This window comes from Furipterus horrens, unplaced genomic scaffold (genome assembly GCF_987537825.1).
Source record: "Furipterus horrens unplaced genomic scaffold, mFurHor1.1.pri manual_scaffold_1, whole genome shotgun sequence".
NCBI classification, from domain to species: domain Eukaryota; kingdom Metazoa; phylum Chordata; class Mammalia; order Chiroptera; family Furipteridae; genus Furipterus; species Furipterus horrens.
The window spans coordinates 60,803,747-60,824,161 of NW_028327171.1; the positions used below are offsets into that span (position 1 = coordinate 60,803,747).

A 20,415-nucleotide genomic window follows, 5' to 3' on the forward strand; every position below is an offset into this window, starting at 1 on the left:
AGGATTTTAAATAATGTTTTTTTTTTTTTACCTTAGGCCATCAATTCAATTCCTGGTCTAGGCTTATGCAATGGTTGCAGGTTTGGTCCTTGGTCAGGGTGCATACAAGAGGCAACTGATCGATGTTTCTCTCTTACATCAATGTTTCTCTCCCTCTCTTTGTCCCTTCCCTCCCTGCTTTTTAAAAATAAGTAAATAAATAAGAACAGTTAGAGAGCCTTCTTTAGGAAGAAAGAAAAAAATAGAGAGGCATAAAGATTAAAATGGCAATAAATAAAAACTTATAAATAATAATTTTAAATGTGACAAGATTAAATGACCCAATCAAAAGACATAAGCAGCTGAATGGATAAGCAAACTTGACTCATGTATATACTGTCTACAAGAGACCCACCTCAGAACAAAGGTATACACAGACTGAAAGGGAAGGGATAGAAAAAAATATTCCATGCAAGTGGAAATAAACAAAAAGAGCTAGGGTAGCAATACTTATATAAGATAAAATATATTTCAGAAAAAAAGGCCATAACAAAAGATAAAGAAGGTTGCTACATAATACTAAAGGGATTGATGCAACAAGAGCATATAACTTGTAAACATATATGCACCCAACACAGGAGCACCTAAATATATATATAAAAAAAATCTTGGTGGACATTAAGGGAGAAATCAACAGCAATGGAGTCACAGCTGGTGATTTGAACATCTCTTTGACATCAATGGATACATCTTCCAGACAAAAAAATCAATCAGGTAATAGTGAACTTAAATGACACACTGGACTGGGTGGATTTATTTGATATTTACAGAACATTTCAACCCAAAGCAGCAGAAGATACATTCTTTCAAGTGCTAAGATAGACCACATCCTAGCAAAACAAGATAAGCCCTAATAAAAATTTAAAAATATATATATCACTATATATATCAGCCAATATCCACGATGAACATAGATGCTAATATCCTCAATAAAATATTAATAAACTCAATCAAGTAATACATTAAAAAGATCATACACCATGATTTAGTGGGATTTATTCTGAGGATGTGAGGTTGGTAAAATATTTGTAAATCAATAACTGCAATGCATCTCATAAACAAAATGGAGAATAAATACCACATGATCATATCAACAGATGCAGAAAAAGCCTTTGATAAAACCTAGTACACAGTTATGATAAAAGCTATCCTCAGAGTGAAAATAGAGGGATTATACCTCAACAGAATAAAGGCTATATATGATAAACTCTCAGCCAACATATGCTCAATGGCAAAACTAAAAGTATTTCCCTTATGAACAGGAACAAGACAGGGATGTCCACTTTTATTTCTCTTATTCAACATGGTACTGGAAGTGTTAGCCATTGCAATCAGACAAGAAGAAGAAATAAAAGGCATCTGAATTTGGAAAGGGAGAAGTAAAACTGCCATTATTCACAGATGGCATAATACTGTATATCAAAAACACTTAAGATTTCACCAAAAAACTACTAGAACTGATAAATGGATATAGTAAAGTAGCAGGATACAAAATTAATATTCAGAAATTGGTGGCATTTTTATATACCAATAATAAGCTATCAGAAACAGAAAATAAGAAAATCCCATTTACTATTGCAAGAATAAAAATAAGGTAACTAGGAATAAATTTAACCAAGGTAGTAAAAGACCTATAGTTGGAAAATTATAGAATACTGAAGAAAGAAAATGAGGATTATGAAAATATTTGGAAGCTTATACTATGTCCCTGTATAAGAAAAATTAACATCACTAAAATATCCATACTACCCGAAGCAATTTATAGATTCAACACAATTCCTATTAAACTACCAATGGCATATCTCATGGATCTAGGAAAAATATTTTAAAAATTTATATGGAAACACAAAGACCTTGAATAGCCTCAGCCATCTTGATAAAGAAGAACAGTTTGAGGTATCACACTAACTGATATCAAACTATACTTCAAGGCCATAGTAATCAGAATAGCATTGTACTGGAATAAGAACAGGCATATAGATCAATGGAAGAGAATAGAGAACCCATAAATAAACCCATGTCTTTATGGTCAAATAGTATTTGGCAAAGGAGGCAAGAACATACAGTGGGGTAAAGACATTGTCTTCAATAAATGGTGTTGGGAAAATTGGACAGTTAACATGCAAAATAATAAAACTAGACCACCAAATTACACCATACACAAGAATAAACTCAAAATAAATTAAAGTGTTAAATGTATATCATTAAACAATAAAAATCTAGAAGAAAACATAGGCAGTAAAACCTCAGATATTTCTCATAGCAATATTTTTTTCTGATATATCTCCTTGGGCAAGGAAAAAAAGAAAAACAAAAAAAACAAATGGGACTCCATCAAACTAAAAAAGCTTTTGTACAGTAACAGAAACCATCAATAAAATGAAAAGGGAACCCACTGACTGGGAAAACATACTTGCCAATGATACATCTGTTAAGGGGTTAACATCCAAAATTTATAAAGAACTTATATAACTCAACACCAAAAAAGCAAACAATTTAATTAAAAAATGGGCAAAGGATCTGAATAGACATTTCTCTAAAGAAGGCATACAGATGGCCAATAGACATATGAAAAGAAGCTCAATTTCACTAAGCATCAGAGAAATGCAAATTAAAACAAAATACCACTTCACATGTCAGAATGGCTATCATCAATAAGTCAACAAGTGCTGGTGATGATGTGGAGAAAAGGGAACCCTCATGCACTGTTGGTGTTAATGCAGATTGGTGTAGCCACTGTGGAAAACAATATGGAGTGTCCTCAAAAACTTAAAAATGAAACTGTCTTAAGACCTAATGATTCCACTCCTGGGAATATATCTGAAGAAAATCCCAAACACTAATTCAAAAGAATATATGCATCCTTATGTTCATTGTAGCATTACTTACAATAGCCAAGATCTGGAAAACAGCCCAGTGCCCATTAGTAAATGAGTGGATTAAAAAGCTGTGGTACATTTACACAATGGAATATTACTCAGCCATAAAAAAAAAGAAGGAAATTTACCTTTTGCAACAGCATGGATGCACCTGGAGATTATTATGCTAATTGAAATAAGCCAGTAAGAGAAAGACAAATACCATATGATTTCAATTATATGTGGAATCTAATGAACAAAATAATTTAACAAACAAAATAGAAATTGAAGCATAGATACCTAGAACAGACTGACAGCTATCAGAGGGGAGGGGCTTAGAGGCTGCATAAAAACAGTTGAAGGGTTGGAGAGGTGGAAGAGGGCAAATGGGGATAAATGAGGATGGAAAGAGACTTGACTTTGGGCGATGGGCACATGATGCAGTGTGCAGATGTTGTTTGTTGAGTTGTACACTTGAAACCTGAATGTTTTTTTTAACCAATGTCACTCTAATATACTAAAAAAAAATGTATCATAGATGTCTTTAGAGGACACAAGGATTTTAAATAAAGCCTAAGGAAGCAGGTAAACATGACCAAGCCATCCATACATGGATATGTCTAATACTAGAGAGGTTTTCTTGCCCAAGGAAATGAGGCACTGCCTTTGCTTTAAAACAACTGGGTTGGATAGAATATTTTATAACTAAGGATACTTAAATTGATGGATAGCCAAATATGTCTATGTATTTAAAGTATATTAAAATTATCACAAGAGGTTTTTAGAATATTACAGGCAAGTGTTTCCATTTAACTGCCCTAAGTCAGACTTTTGTGATCCGTCACTGCTGTAACAGAAATGGCTATTTGCCTGAGGTCCTGGCCTCTTGTCTCTCTCTCTCTCTCTCTCTCTCTCACTAATCCTCTATATAGGTATGGTTTTCAAATGGTAATAAGAAGAAAATATTTAAATGAACAAATATATATATCTATCTTATCTTTATTTTTCTATTTTGTGTGTATATTTTGAACTATATAAAGTATGTTAATACATTTATTATATAAATATATAATTTATAACCATATATCAATGGAGATAGAGTTCTAACACTTTTAGCTGACGGAGAAATATACTAGAAAAAACTAGGAGTTTCTGCTTTAGGCCAGTGCTTCTCAAATTTAAATGTGCATCTGACCTGGGAATCATGTTAAAATGCAGATTAAGCAAACCACAAAACAAAACACACACAGACAATGGTATGGTGATGGCCAGAGGGAAAGCGGGGTGGAAGTAGGTAGAAGAGGGTAAAGGGGACATAAATGGTGATGGAAGGAGACTTGACTTGGTGTGGTGAACACACAATACAATATATTGATGATGTATTAAAGAATTGTACCCCTGAAACCTATATACTTTTATTAACCAATGTCACTGCAATAAATTCAATTAAAAATTGTTAATGCAGATTATGATGTACTAGGTCTGTGAAGCCTAAAATTCTGTATTTCTAACAAACTTCCAAGAGAAGCAGATGCTGCTGATCCATGGACCACACTTGCAGACAAGTGCTTAGATGACTGCCAGAGTTCCTCCTGAAATGCACATCTATTCCTATAGATTCCCTAGCTTGGGGCCCCTGGTGCCTTTAGCAAAATGGTTCTCAATAGAATTTTTCCCTACAGAGGACATTTGACAGTGCTTGGAGACATTTTTAGTTGTCACAGCTTGGGGAAAGGTGCTACTGGCATCTATGGCTTGGAGGCCAGGGATGCTGCTAAACATCCTATGATATGCAGTTCAGCCCCCCACAACCAAGAGTTATCCAGCCCAAAATGTCAATATAGGGAAGCTTGAGAAACCATCGTTTTTAGATCAAGTCTACATTCTTAACAGGGTATTCAAGTCCTTCCACAATTCTGTTGGCTTTTTCCCTCCAGGTGCTATGTGACTTCGCTCAACATTCCCTTCCTTTTCTGCTAGACAAATTCTAATGCATTCTTAAATACTCAAATGTCTCCTCCCTTCATGACCTTTCTTGACCTTCACATAGAAATCTAAAAGACAGCCGTATGTTTCTGTTAACAGCATCCCACAAGTCAGCCTGTATTGTAGCAATGCACAGTCTGCAGCTCACACACTGCCATGAACTGAAGAGATGGACCGTCTTATGGGCCTTTGTATCTCCTTAGGGTCTATTACAGTGCTGTGTGCCCTCTGTGATGCCTAATAAAGATGACAATTAGAATGAATGTAGTCCTTAAATTAATTTTAAGTTTACATATATTTCTTATGGGAAAAAAAAACCTAAGAAATTGAAAATGATCATATTTGGATTTGCCTTAGTTAAGGTTACTTTACCTAGTTATTCCCCTGAGCTTCCTAATGACTTGATTAAGTAAGAGAGTTTATGTGCTTTTTATCTGAATAATTGTCTTATTGCTGTGATTCTGAGTGGGAGCGGGGTAATAAACCGAATGAGCATTGTCACAATCAACCTATAAAATAATTTTGCTTGACAAGCTTGGGGATTTTAAAAGTTCTGTTTCTGAAGGTCATTTGGTAATGGTGGTGGGGAAGAGTGGGTGGGGCCATGTGCTCATGAGTTTGTCTCAAACCCCACCTGTCCCTGTGTTCATCCAGGTAAAATGTTTAGAAAAGTGTTCAGTAAGGCCCTCCAGGAATGGCAGCTAATGTTCTTGGTTTCCCATTGCCCACCTGACTCCAGAGGCATAAGACTGCCATGCTACTAACATAGTGGTTTATAGCCCACAGGCCAGGTCCAACTCATTCACTGCATTTTCCTATGGTCTATGAGCAAAGAATGATTTTTAAATTCCTAAGTGGTTGAAAAATATTTAAAAAGGAAAATATTTCCTGATGTGTAAAAATTATATGAAATACAAGTTTTAATGTCCATAAATGAGGTTGTATTAGTTCATGGCCACTTCCATTTGTTTGCCTCTTGTCTGTAGGGACTTTCGTGCTATAATGGCAGAGTAGAAGATAGCTTATGGCAGAGACAGAATGGGGCCTCTGTTCCCGAAGCCACCTCCAGCCTAAATTCTTTACTACCCAAACCTTTACGGAAAAAGTTCGTTGACCCCTAGTCCATGTGATATATACCTCAGCTCTATGTGATCAAGTTCTCTAAACTGTGCTGAACTTGACAAATTTGAACCTTCACTTGTTCCCTTTATCGGAAACCATCTGTAGGCTACAATCCAGGTGTCAGTTAGTGGACATTACCATGCATTACGTTGCTGAGGAAAAAAGTAGGATCATTCCTGTCTACTTGGCTTGGTTCCAAAGAATAGGTGTTGATATTTTCTTCAAAGTACCAGGATTCATTCTCATTAAAATTCATGAAGTGGAGAACACGATGAAGTATTCTTGCTGTGGTATTTTTGCGACATATTATCAAAGGGCCTACCAGTCCACTGTTAAGATCCTGAAGAAACAAAGCAAGATTATTAACTGTGTCCACAACTAAAAATTTCCCCCATCAATAAAGAGAGTGGAATCAAGTTTTAGTTTTAGTGATGTCACATGCTGAGTTTTTAATTATTAGGATTCTGAGAGTAAGAAATAAAATGTTTGATATGCTAAATCCTTGATTAAAGAAAAATTGTCATCTCACTCATTGAAGTTGAAGTTCCAAGAGAGAAACAAACTCCTGAAAAGGATTTTAACTCATTCCTCAGTGGACTGAGCTCTATTTTTGAAAATTTAATTTAAAACAACAACAACTTGGGTTTAATTAGAATTCCCTGGCATTGGAGCTGGTTGGCAGAGATGTCCAAAGGTCTCAGATCCTTTCTCCTGTGATGTCTCTGTCCCCACAGCAACCTCCAGCTGGGAGCCTTGATTTGTTTTTGAGTTGAATGTCTGAGTAGATTTTTGTTCCAGGAAGAAAGTGGCCAAAATAACTAAAAGTTCAAAGAAGGAACTCTTTTTTTTAAATGAAAATAAACTGTAACTTCAGAATTGAGGGCTTTTAAAAAATATGTAATATGTACATATTTATCATTAATCATGGAAATTTTAAGCTCCATATTTTGCTTTATGTAACTCAAATCCTACTCAGTGAAACAAAGAAGAGGACATTATTACATAATTATATATTTTTTCCAATTCACAGTGATATTTTGGAAAATATCATATGTAAATCTAAGTAATCATAATGTAATAATTTATTTTGCTCTTGAAAAATGCAAAACTATATAGGATTAAAAGCTGAGCAGTATTTAGGTTACTTAATAGAAAATGTACATAGAACTAAGATTAAAAAAAAACAAACCTACAAAATGTAAACTTCTTCCTTCCATTACAATTTCTAGGAGGAGATAGGATGAAAACTGAGATTTGATTTAAAGTTTACCTTAACAAGGTTTACAGTGGAATAGTAAAACCAAGGTATGCATTCAAAGTTCTCTGAAGTAGGACCACTTCTTTCAGTAATCTGCCAAATGTATGTTTGGATCTCTCCTAAAATAGGCAAATACAGTGTATTAATACAGAATCTTATAAACCACACTTCTTTATGAAGAACCAGATAATGAGCAGATACTAAAGCTATACAAATAATTAGCAGCAGAGGCCTCACTTTTTTTTTCTCTCTCTCTGGCTCTACTACTCTTAGCTTTGTGATCTTAATCAACATGTTTACATTTCTGAGCTTTGTTTCCTCATGCACGTAAAATAGGGTTTTAGGGATTAGACCAGATGATGCAAATGAAGCACTTGATATTTCAGTACCTTGGTCACAGGGCAAGTTCAATGTCACTATCAATGTTGACTAATGTCACTATCAATGTTGACTGTTGTGCTGTCAGGGTTACTGGATCAAACCCTTAAAGTGATTCTGTCATTGAAAAATGTCAATTATTAAATATGTAATTCATTCATTCAACAAACATTCATTGTAGTAACAATAACTCAGGCTTTAAAATATGACAGAGTTGTTTTGAATTCCAGCTCATAACCTTCCAGTTTCTGAATTACATACGCCTTCTTCCCCACACCACTGCAGAATCTGAATCTTCTTAACTGTTGCAGGAATTCTTTTGGTGCCTCACTCCCACCCCTCACTGCATAATCCTACATTTCCCACTCCCAGACGCTTAAATTAATCTTCCCAAACACCTGTGACATAGTTTTCACGCTCCATTAGCCAACCCTATTCTCAACCTCCCTGCTCCCAAATCTTTAACAATCTATTTACCCCTAAGGCTCCCCTTCCAGCATCACACACTGTGACTGGGGCACAGCAGGTACTCAGAAGTGTTTGTGGAATACATGTAGTGTGATCTTTTTCTGACTAATCAGTACAGAGCGCTGACTTGCAAACACCCTTGATAGGATATTCATGTTGGTACCACCATAGGACTGTCTGATTTTAAAATCAAAAGGGAATATTTCAACCACCATCAAAGTCTACCTTCATTCCTTCTGCTCCATAAAGCTTTCCTTTTTGAATTTGGTACTTTCCTTGTTACCCTTAATTTCTAGAACTTCTTGTTTTTGTAGGGAACTATGGAGAACATTCTGGATGCTGCTCTTAGATCCCTCTTTAACAATGAAAAACTGGTTCCACTGGCTGTCTATCCACCTTGCCCAAACCTGCATCTGATGGCTGCTGCGGGAGAGGCAGGATAGGAAGAAATTAGGGAAAAATCCCCATGAGTGGAGTGAAGAAGTAGGATCCCACATCACAGGCTAATAAGCCTCTAGGCCCTCTCACCAAAGACCCTAACTCTGTGCACGATCAAAGGGAAAGAGTTTATGGCAGGAAATTCTTGTGGTGGTCACAGAAGTCAACAACAATAAAAACTGGTTAAAAGCAGGTCCATTCAAGATAGAGAAAAATATTAACTGGAGTGTGAGAATAGTGTTAGCTAGGATGCAAACCTGGTCAGGACAACAACAGGATATGTTAATCAACCTGGTCAGAACAACAACAACAAGATGCAAATGCTCTACTGAATATGCTGATACAGCAAACTCACCCTCACTGAAATGTGCAGTTGATAAGTTTAAAAAGTGTGCCTGCAGAAGTGCTGGTGTGGGACTCCTATGGGCCCACATGGAGGACTGAGAGTCCCCATTCCCTTGGTCCCTATTCCCTTGGTCGCCATTTCCTTGGTCCCTATTCCCTTGGTCCCCATTCCCTTGGTCCTACAGGTCCTCAGATAGGTCTGGGAGTTTCCTCTCCCCTCCATCCCTCAGTAAACCCATTGCCTGTTCCTACATTGGTCTCTGGGCAATTTCTTAGAGCAAGGCTGTTCTGACACAGAGATGACCCCAAAGCTCACTATACCATCATTATAATGAAAACTGACACCACAAGTAGAAGGGGTGGTCAAGAGGGATGAACTGCTTCTGAAAAGGACCATATTAGAAGTGACACCACTGCCCCCCTCACCCCAACCAGAAGACTAGGTCAGGATTTGATGACACTACAAAGTTCAGAAACAACCTACTCTTGGAAACACATAATTCCAAGAACTGACCAACTTATCACATAACTCAATTGCAAATTGGCCTATGTCCCCTCAGACTTATACTTCTTTTCTTTCACAGTCGCACTTGCCTGCATCCTGGACTCTCTGTCTCTACCTCAATAAAATTTGCTTTTGTTCGCACTTTGACTCACTCTTGAAATCTTTCCCGCATGAGTCTAAAACCTGAAGGTTGCCTGACTTGCCAAAGCTCTTGAACCATGCTGGGGCAGGACCAGCCCTTGACATGAAATTGGTCCAGTGACATGGAGACTTATGGTCAGCTGTCTCACTCCAGCTCAAGACAGCTGAGGGCCACCGTATGTTCAGAACTTCTCATAAGGTTGGCTGTGACTTTACTGAGGCTGCATATTTGTTCAACCTCTCCCCCTACTCAATTCTGCTTCTTTCTCTTTCTTTCCATTGTTGTTGATCCTAAGAGCACTACCTGCACACAAATATTCATTTCAGAGTCACCTTCCTGGGCATTTGTATTAAAAAGTTTTTATTTTCTTCTAGATTGAGAATGCTGAATGGCATGCTCTATAGCAGTGATGCTTTAGATATATTAATACAAGAGGTTCATCATTTCCTCTTAGCTCAACTCTATCCCCACCTCTCCTTCACACACTGCATCTTGTACTCAACTTCTACTTTAGCATTTGAGTTGGAGATTGAATATACGAACACCTGGCAGCTTCACAGGTAGAAAGGTGGGGTTGTTCTAGAAGAGAAATTGTATACACTGGGGAGTTTTGCTCATGGTACAACCTCCTGGAAGCAAACTTGACTTACAAAAGGAACTCCCTCAATGTCTTCAGTCCCTTCTTACTAGTCTACTGGCCTTTCTCATCTGGGACTATTTAAGAAAGAGCATGAGCCCTGTATTCCTGTATAAAAGCTTTGGAGTTTTTCTTTATCCCAGAGCAGTTACCTGGCTGTGTTGGAATAACAGTGGAATACTGTGTTTTCACTCCATGAGCATAAATAGAATATGGTCTTGAGGCTTTATTTTTAAAGACAATTTGGACTTCCTCACCAGGAGTGGCAAATATTAAAGGACCTAAGAAATATAAAAATAAAAATGTGTAAATAATCTTTACTTATTTTAAATTATGAGTCATCTGTCCTCTTAAGTATTTACACAGTGACTTTTCTTACCCTTTTTCTTAATGCAGCCAAACAAAACATAAACAAGTGAATCATTGCTGACTTATAAAACATGATTTTTGCCTGGAAAATTTAGGCCATATAAAATTTTTAGAAGCTTCATCTCTAGAAAATCTACTTTGATGAGTATTGGTTAATGCGTATAAAAACACACAGTTTAGAAATGGAGCACTTCACTTTCTTTCTTTACCAACCTCATCATTTAAGCCTTTAATTCTTTCCCCCCTTCACCCTAGTGGAAAATTGGGAGGAGCAGCAAGGCCTTCTTGTGGTGACACAGGGTAGTTTTCTCTCTTACAGACCAAAGACTCCTTCATTTTACTTTCCCTCTTCCGTCTCAGACCAAGAGCTGAAGGTATAACATTTGTTACGAATCTTTCTATTTGAAAGCAGATTTAAATTAGTGGCTCTAGAAATTTTGAAACAGAGGTGATTTTGAGATGAACTAGGCAGTAAGAACTCTCCTCAAACTCGTGCTATAATTGCTAAGATCAGAACCCTGAAAAGGCCTGGTGGACAATGGCTACAAGCTGAAGCCCACACCTCTTTGACCGCATGGCAAGTCTACCTTCCCAAATACTGCACTTGTTTTCCCTTTTCTATAAAAGGTTTTCTTTTTGTGTGTAAATAATGATGGGATCTAGACAGTCATATTGTGTTATTTACAGTATTCCCTCACTTATCGCGGGTATTAGTTTCTAGATCCCCCTGCGATTGGTGAAAATCCGCAAAGCAAAAACCTGACCTTTATTTTAGTATTTATATATATTTTAAGGCTTTATAAACCCTTCCCACACACTTATAAATCATTCCCAGTCCCTTATTAACCTTTCCCACTCCTTTATTAACCTTTTTCACACTTTTATAAACACTTCTTATGTTATTAAACATATTCTACACTCTTAAACCTATGAAACTTTAACAACATATGTATGTAGTTCCACAAAATACTGCGATATAGCAAAAAATCCGCGATAAATAATTGAATATAATATTTTTTTAAAACCCGCGATACAGTGAGGCCGCGATACAGTGAGGCCGTGATAAGTGAACCGCGATATAGAGAGGGACTACTGTATCTTGTTGCATTCAGCCAGGATCCTAGAGAAAACAAGCATCCCACTGTGAATAAAGATAGGGAGCTAGCTAAAAACAGTAGGAACTGATAAGATAGACCTCCCTCCAGAGGTTAAAAAGTGACAAGCTAAAGAGGATCCAAGAACATAACCATTCCCATTCATCAGCATGTTAATCCATCTTCTCTAGGTCCCATGCCAAAAAATGTCCTCTGGTAGATAACATAGATAGCAGGACTCAAACAAGATTTGGACATATGGAAATGTCACATGACTTCTAAAAAAATGCCATATGACTTATAAAAATGTTATATGTGGGTGCTCAGGGGTGGCTTGTAGGCTTCCTACTTGATCTGTCAAGGGTGAAAGAAAGGGTTATAATTTTCCTCACTCTTGGAGAGAGATGAAATTGAATCTTAACACTTAAGTGTTTAATTAAACACTTAAATTAAAAATAAAATCCTCCGCCTCACTATAGAATAGTTTTGGGACTTCATTTTAATCTCAATGCAATTATCTCTAAATACTGTTTCTAAGGTTGCTCCCAGATCCAGAATTCTTAGATTTGAGTACAAGAAGCAGATAATATGAAATTGATCATGTTATTTTCCTATGGTCTCTTTATTTCCCCTTCAACAGTACTTAAATGACTTCTTTTCCCAGTAAAACACATTAAAATTAGAATTCTAGACATTTTTCCCTGTCAGGATGGAAGTCAACAGTATCCTCAATGTGCCCAATAATCTCTAGTGGCTGAGGACAAGAAGCAAACTCCAGAAGCCAATCTTACTGTATATCAATACCTAGTATATCCAGATGTTTTTCATCTTCATTTCTTTGTGTTTGCTTTGTGAATGTAATGTCATCATATTGATGGTATAAAACTTTCTTGTATTTGGACCCAAGAAATGTCCCAGTTCTATCCAAATATATCTCTGTTTTACTTTGAGAAAATGAAAACAAAAACAAAAAGCCCAAAAGGTTAGTTAATTTAACGATTAAATTAGATAAATTCTCATATGGGTGCGCTTATTGAAATAATGCAACTTATTAATATCTAGAGGCAATTTTACCTTGGTAAGTAATTCTTCTTTTTTTAAAAAAAAGAATTCATTTTGTTAAGATTGTTGGATATTCACTTCATACTTTAAAACATGTTTTCAGAGTAAAATTTTAGTTTTGATAAGTGAATAAAAATAAGAGAAAATTACAGAAAAAAAATCAAAATTAAAAAAACAAACAACAAAGATAAGTGTCTTAAATTTGAGGTTCTCAGAAGAACAGATATAGATGGAAACAAAAGGAAAACCTGACTGATTCCAAATGCTAAATGTAGCTGAAGTTACATTTATTATACCTCAAAGTGATCTGACTGGAGGGTAACACACACAAGGATAATAGGATGTATGAAATAGAAAAGAGAGACAGGAAAAAGCAATGCACAGAAGAAGTTATGTAGATATTTAGAAAGATTCAAAATCTTTTGTAATTTAAGATATCATACGTTCAAACTTTGAAGCTAATTGTAATTGAATGTATTCTAAACACATATGCCACACACATACCATACACACATACCCATCACACATATACATAGCACACACACATAACATACCACACACACAAAAATTCAACACACACACACACACACACACACTGAAAAGGAAAGGGAAGGAAACTACAAGATGAACCCTTCCAGTAGAGACCGAGGTTATCACCATACTTCTCTGTTCCTTGTGAACGTTTCAGTTCTCTCTCCCACTTCTTGCTAGGAGCATAATCCCACACAACTTCCTCAGCTGCAATATAAACAATTTTCTCCTGTTGGTACTGTGTTTGATCAGGATATGGCTCCGAACACTGCCTCACTTTGTACTTATATTTCATGCCTGCTTGATAGTGTTCTGAGGTCTGACAAACCACATCAAAATTTCCTAGAGATGAATAAGAAAACACATAAAGCTTTGCATTTACACTTCTTTTCTCTGTGTCATCTGTAAGACATAACCCCCAAAGAAATACAGTAAGATAGTTCATTAATTCTTTCACTAATTTGATAAATATTTATTGAGTAACTTCTTTATGCCAGGCATATTTCAAGGCACTTTGGAAACATCAATAAACAATACTTTTAAAAATCCTTGTCCTTACAGTTTATATTGCAAAGTCTTATAGAGACAGACAATAACCATAGTAAATAACTTTTATATATGTTGGAAGGTAATAAATGCTATGGATTGAAGAAAAAAGTAGAACAGTGTGAGGAAGATTGAGGATTCTGGGTGTGCAGGGGGCAGAGGAGCTCAAAGGATCAATGGGCAATATTTTATAGGATGATCAGGTTAGGCCCTGATAGGAGGGTGGCACTTGGGCAAAGACTCATGAGGGGTGAATGCTGGATCTAGGGGAGATAGGTAGCAAACTGTCTCAAGCTAAGGCCTGCTTGGTGTAGTTGAAGACCATCTAAGAGGCTTGTGTGCCTAGAGTGGAGTGAGCAAGGATGAGAACTGACGGGGAATGGAAGGCAAAGTCACATGGGCCCTTGTGAGCCACTGGAAAGTCTGTAGCCTTTACTTAGTGAAATGGGGAGCCACTGTGGAATTTTGAGTTGATGAGTGACATATGGCCACTCTTGCAGCTGTGCTGAGACTAGACTAGAGTGGAAAAGTTTGGAAAGAAAGAGGCCTGTTAGGAGGCTGTTAAAATTGTCCAGGAGAGATGATGGTAGTTTAGATCAGAGAGCAGAGAGAGTCAAAGGAGGTTGAAGGGAATCAGCTTAAAACCCCACAGAATAGCCATGGTAAAACAAATCACTACAACAAAAATATTCTAGCCTGGTTCAAAACAATAAATTCCACCTGAATTCTGGTTTCCTTTATTTTGGTAATTTTATACCCCTCACATTCCGACACTGCTTCTTAACATTACCTTCATAGCACTAACGCTCTCTTTCAACCCTACATATTGCCATTGTCGTTAGAAAAATCTCTTCCTTTTCTTCTCCCTTATTTGCTCTAACTCACAGATTTTGTTTGTTTGAAAAATAATATAAAAAGTTTTGGAGTGTAGTCAAATGATTCTGTGGTATCACAAAGAGTTAAGGTACCAAATCCATGGTATTTATTTATAGATAACTAGTTTATTGTGTAGACAGTATTTGATTGGTGCCAGTAGCTTTCTACCAAGATAGATGAATTCTTTTGTTTTGTTTTGTGAAGCTGATAAAAGGATACACTAACATTCTCTTTAAAGTCTAACATATCCCAGGCACTTCACTATGTTTTTATTACTTCTGTCTCATCAGATCTGATTGTTGTTTACTCTTTTTCGTAAACTGTAAATTATTATAATACTTATTTTACAAATGAAGATGTTAGGTTTATGGAGTGGTGGCTTGGCTCCTCTGACCCCCGAGAACAACTCTCTGATATGAAATGTCTTTTAAAAAAATATTTGCTAGCAACAGTCAGTCTTGTTGAAATCAAAACCTTTCCCTTGAAAGCAAAGGTAGCAAAGGAGAGATGTAAGGAGAGGAAGGCGGAGAGAGGAGGGTAAGGTAGTAGCAGAAGGAAGGTCTGGGAAACACATGGGCAGGAGAGTAAGAAACATAAAAGAGAGTTGAAAGAAAACAAGGTCAAATGCTTCAAAACATCTTCACTGCTTTTGAGAAGTGTGGGTTGATTTAAAGCCTGGAGTTCAGGAAGAGAAAAATGGGAGAGGCTGAAAAGATTTTTGTGTACAGAAAAATGATATATTAATGCTCCTAAAATTAAATGGAACAGAGCAAATTTTCCAAACACTATTTGCATAAGTTTTTTTTCTGTGCAAACAGAATATTCAGTGCATATAAGGACACTTTTTCATACTTTAAACATGTTTCAGGCTGAAGGAGAAGGTTCCCTACTTACCTGTGGAATCAGGTGTCATTAAAAGTGTCTGGGAATTGTGGGGAACCAGAGATATAGTGTCCTTCCTTTCTGCTGAGGCAGTGAAAGTATTTCCTGAAAAATATATCCCATGTAAGTCTTGCTGTGATCCCACACTAAGCATATGCCATGAAATGTTGTCTCCTAAGCACATGTCCAGTCCTGGCAGATTTCCATACATGTATCCATTTATGGCTGCAAGACATTTGAGACAAAAACAAGAGTATGACAGTTCTTGAAATTCAACAAAGGACTAATTGTAAAGCAATTCATTTGTGTAAGAATTTCAGGAGGATCTGAGTCAATGCTTTCCTTTTAGATTTGAGAACACTAAGTCCAGAGGAGCAGTTACTTGTCCAGTGCCATTAAGATAATGAATGTGGCCCTAGCTGGTGTGGCTCAGTGAATTGAGCACAGGCCTGTGAACCAAAGGGTCACTGGTTCGATTCCCAGTCAGGGCACATGCCTAGGTTGAAGGCCAGGCCCCCAGTTGGGGACACATGAGACGCAACCATATATTGATGTTTCTAAAAATAAATAAATAAAATCTTAAAAAAAAAAAAAGATAATGAATAGAGGAAACTAATGAAAAACACAAAGGAGCAAAACTGAACCAGAGGCATGTAAACAAGGAGCAGACTGACAGTGACCAGGGGAAAAGGGGAGAGGGGGTAAAAAAGGGGAAGGGTCTAGTCAAGGAACTGGTTTAAATGACCCATGGACATGGACAATGGCAGGAGGGAAATTGACCGTGGGAGAAGGGGAGGGATGGGGTGGGGTGGGGTAGGGTGGGGTGGAGGGGAGCAATGGGAGAAAAAGTGGGACAACTGTAATAGTAAAACAATAAATAAATGTTAAAAAAAAATAAGTGGAACTGTTAAGACCAGAGTCCAAGTCTCCAGACCAATCCTCTTCACACTACATCTTATACTTTCAAAAACCACCAGCCAACCAACTTAACAAATACCCCATCCACCCATTCCACTGATTTGTCAATAGAGTAATACTATAATACATGACTTTTCTGTCTCACATATATCTAAACAATATATTGCACCAAAAAGGCATTGGTAAATTGAATCACCCTAGTAGACAATATTTTCATTGAGAAATTATATTTAAAGGTGACATGAAACATTACAGCCAACCCCTGGGGGGAGGGTATACATTTCTCTTAAACAATCTGTAATTCTTTAGGCATGATGAAATTAAACAACTGCTTAATACATTTATTATGTAAATTAAATATTTTCTTACAGTGCATCAAGTTAGAGTTTTGAAAATCTTGATCCTTTTTATCCACATTTTCAAATTCTGTGGTAAATGTTTTAATATTTTCATCTAGGAGGTGACTTTCATTTTCATCAAATATTGTGGCAAGTAGGTAAAACTCTTTGTCTATTCCCTTCTGTGAATTAAAAGAGAAAAAAGAATAGACATGAAGTATAGATGGTCCATATTCAAAATCTAGTCAAACAGTTGGTCTGCATATAAGATGTCCTTTATAAGGAGATTTGTATACTCCTAGAAATCTTGATCAATTGACTTCTCCACTTATAGACATTTTATGTAAAGGCATGCATCCCAGTGAATGAATTTATACAGAACTAAGAAATACGGAGAAATCCCTACAGCTGTTTTTATATAAAGCTCTTACTCCAGGGATCCCTACATCTGAAACTTCATAAAACTAAACTATGTAATCAGATAATCACAGATAATGGTTTTTCAAAGGGTGTTATGTAGAAAGTAAGTTAAATAAAATATTTTTAATACTAGAAAGAATTTATTTTTAAGGTTTATGAAGAAATGAAATATATTTACATGTTTCTATTTTGAATAAAATGTAAAAATTATCTGTACATAAGAGTTATGAGACTTCTATATGACTTCATATAAATGAATATGAATACATAGTTACATTTTTGAATAAAATAGACATTCTATTATACATATCATTATATTGTGGAATTTATAAGGCTTTATTACACATGAATTGTAAATGCAGAAAAGAACTTGGATATTAGTTTACTTGTGAGTGAGGAACAAGAGAAAGTCACTCATCAAGCATTTACTGAGTACCTGCTACATGCCAAAGAGGGACTGTGGTTGTTAGAATAAATAAATATAACTTTGTATACAATTTCAAGGAATTTATAGTCTGGTGGGAGAGAAAGGCCAGTACAAATAAATGCATAGATAAGTGTTTTAATAGAAACATACACAAGGAACTATGGTAATCTGCAGGAGCTTCAATGAACTTCAGTTAAGAAATATTGTCTGGAGGGCAGGAAGGAAAACTCAGTATGAGTTTTAGCAGGCAAAACAGTGAGGAAAGACCATTCCAGAGAGAGAGAAGAAAGGTGAAATCTAAGAAATTGATTCCTTACTCAGGGACTAACAAGCTAATTCTGCAGTAAGGCCAGAATGGTGTCTTCAGGATGGTGGGGAGAGAAGCATGAATCTGGAGGGATTGGCAGGGTCTGATGTGTTGACTTCTGAGTCAACAAATTGTGGACTGATTTTCAGTGTGGGGAGTGCTATAACTAGATTTGAAAGGAAAGGATGTAGAGTTCTATTGAAGAAAGATGAGAGTGGAGACAGGAGTTAGGAGGTTAAAGTAATTCAGAAAGAGGTAATCATGCTTGAAATAAGGTGGTGGCATTGTAGATTTGGAGACATGTTGAGAAGAGGGGAAAAGAGGATGACTCAGAGGGGAGAGGGATAGGTAGTAGCCATTCATAGAGAGATGAGGAGTTAAAATGGTCAGGTTTGGAATTAAAGGTGTTTGCGGAACATGCCAAAGTTGGGTGTTCATTGTGCAGAGGAAGATACAAGTCTGGAGCTGAGAAAAGAATAGGATTGAGGGACATCAGCACACAGACATGAAAGTTGCTGATTGCCCACTGCCTTTTCCCTGCGGTTCTCTCAAGCAAACTCTGACCAAGACATTTCTTGGCATAGGTCCCATGACTCACCTGTTTGCCATCCTTTCCAAGACTTCCCTTTCTGCACACCAAGAGAGGCCCTACAAGGCCACTGTTGGTGTCTTTTGTCCCATTTACTGAGGAATAGTATAACCAGGTCAGGCAGTTGGGATCCGTGGAGGTAGGACCCACATCTCTTGGAACTTGCCACGTATAGACAAATGTTGTGTCAGGATTTACATGTGAGGAGGCTGGAGGAGTACCTAGTAAGAAATAACCATTTAAAAATAGTATCTATGACCAAAAGTATTCTAGTCTAGACTGTGAGATCTGAGAGCAAGAACTGTATCTTGCTCACCTTGCAGCACCTTGGGTGACAGTTGAAAAGGGCCAAAGGAATCACTTTGCCACAGTAAGTACACAGAGCTGTTAAGATGTGAAAAGTGGGCTGCAAAATGACTTCAGGAGAAAATTTGATTTCTGGTTGACATACTACAGTACAGCTTGTTTAACCTTCCCTTGAGTTCTACTTACCTCCTCCTGGTGCTTTGTAGAATGAACCCTCGTTGTCTTTGCTGTAATGCACTCCATGAGGCTGAATGCTGAGTGGAACAGAACCGTTGTTATAGAAAGTGACCTTGATGATATCTCCCACCTCTGCCTTAATGACAGGGCCTAAGAAACAACAGAGTTAGTAGTTGTTCTGGTTTTCATACGTGTAATTGCCAGTTGTGTTACTTGGGTGAGGGTCTAGAACAAATTAAAAGAATGATGCTATGAACCAAAAAATGTGTCCAACTGCCAAAGGATTTGGGGCCTTAGAAAGTCACTCTGGATGATTATATTAATCTTATCAGATTTACAAGGACAAAAGAATGTAGTTTAAAGTTGTGTAAATTGGGATATATTGTTTTCATAAGGTTTGAAGAGGACAGATAAAATTAATAAAACTGTGAGTTAGTGAACACTGTTTTGATTGCACAGAATTTGTATAAATGGTGTATATTTATAACTTTGCAAACTATGAATAGAATTTTACCAAGGACTCCAAGGTGCTCTTCTCTTGCCTTTTGTGTTTGGAAAGAAGCATCTGTATATTCACGGTAAACTAGTTTTTGGTAAGTTCCTCCAATTCTGGTTGGGCTTTGTTCAAAATATGGCTGAGATTCACTGTGCAAAGAAAGTAGATACACAAAAAACTTAAATTTATAGTGATCATGTGAAAAGAAAGCAATAATCTACACATCTGTTTTCAAGTACTTGTAATTTCCTCATAAAAGTAATTCATGCTCATCGTAGAAAACTTGGAAAATAAGGAAAAATATAACAAAGAAAATTAAAATGTTCATAATCCTACCATCTATGTATAACCATTGTCAATATTATACATGGATATCTTTTCAGTCTTTTGTCTGTGTGTGGGTATACAAGTATTTCTGTTTACCTACTAGTTTATCTACAAATTTTCTTCTGGAATAAAAATTGGAAAGACATTATGCCATTTTTCTTCAGGCAGGTAGCAACAAACATTGCTTTTAAAACAAGTATGTGCAGATATGTGAGACTATTAAGATGAGAGATGTCATTCTTATTTTTTATTCTACCATAATAAAATAAAGTGGAGTGCATTGAGAAAGTGTTCCCTAGCAATAAATTGGTGACTTACAGTGATTAAGACATCACAGCATTTCATAGCCAGGAGAATCAAGCAAGTCAAAAGAATCTATTAATTCATGCTAACTTTAATCAATATAAATGAGATTTGGACCTAACTCTGAATCTACTTTTTGCTCTAAGCCCAGATAGCCTTCTCACAACTACCACAAAGCTTATATTAACCCTATTGAATAATTTATTGATGAGCTCAAAATGTAAGAAAAGAAAATATTCATTTGATAGAATATAACTACTTTTCTCAATTA

General features: G+C 36.5%; 1 protein-coding gene across 1 annotated transcript in view; it reads right to left on the reverse strand.

The window, feature by feature from the left end:
* The window catches only part of LOC150021195 (ceruloplasmin-like), a 40,173-nt gene that overhangs the window by 10,369 nt on the left and 9,389 nt on the right, over positions 1 to 20,415 (reverse strand). Inside the window, exons 7-16 of the mRNA XM_090285221.1 lie at positions 19,533 to 19,663; positions 19,028 to 19,168; positions 18,545 to 18,756; positions 16,824 to 16,974; positions 15,549 to 15,761; positions 13,364 to 13,574; positions 12,444 to 12,583; positions 10,329 to 10,457; positions 7,276 to 7,382; positions 6,144 to 6,345 (exon numbers count right to left, since the gene is read on the reverse strand). Coding sequence (XP_090141347.1) covers positions 6,144 to 6,345; positions 7,276 to 7,382; positions 10,329 to 10,457; positions 12,444 to 12,583; positions 13,364 to 13,574; positions 15,549 to 15,761; positions 16,824 to 16,974; positions 18,545 to 18,756; positions 19,028 to 19,168; positions 19,533 to 19,663 — 1,637 coding nt within the window. The remainder of the gene's footprint in view (positions 1 to 6,143; positions 6,346 to 7,275; positions 7,383 to 10,328; positions 10,458 to 12,443; positions 12,584 to 13,363; positions 13,575 to 15,548; positions 15,762 to 16,823; positions 16,975 to 18,544; positions 18,757 to 19,027; positions 19,169 to 19,532; positions 19,664 to 20,415) is intronic.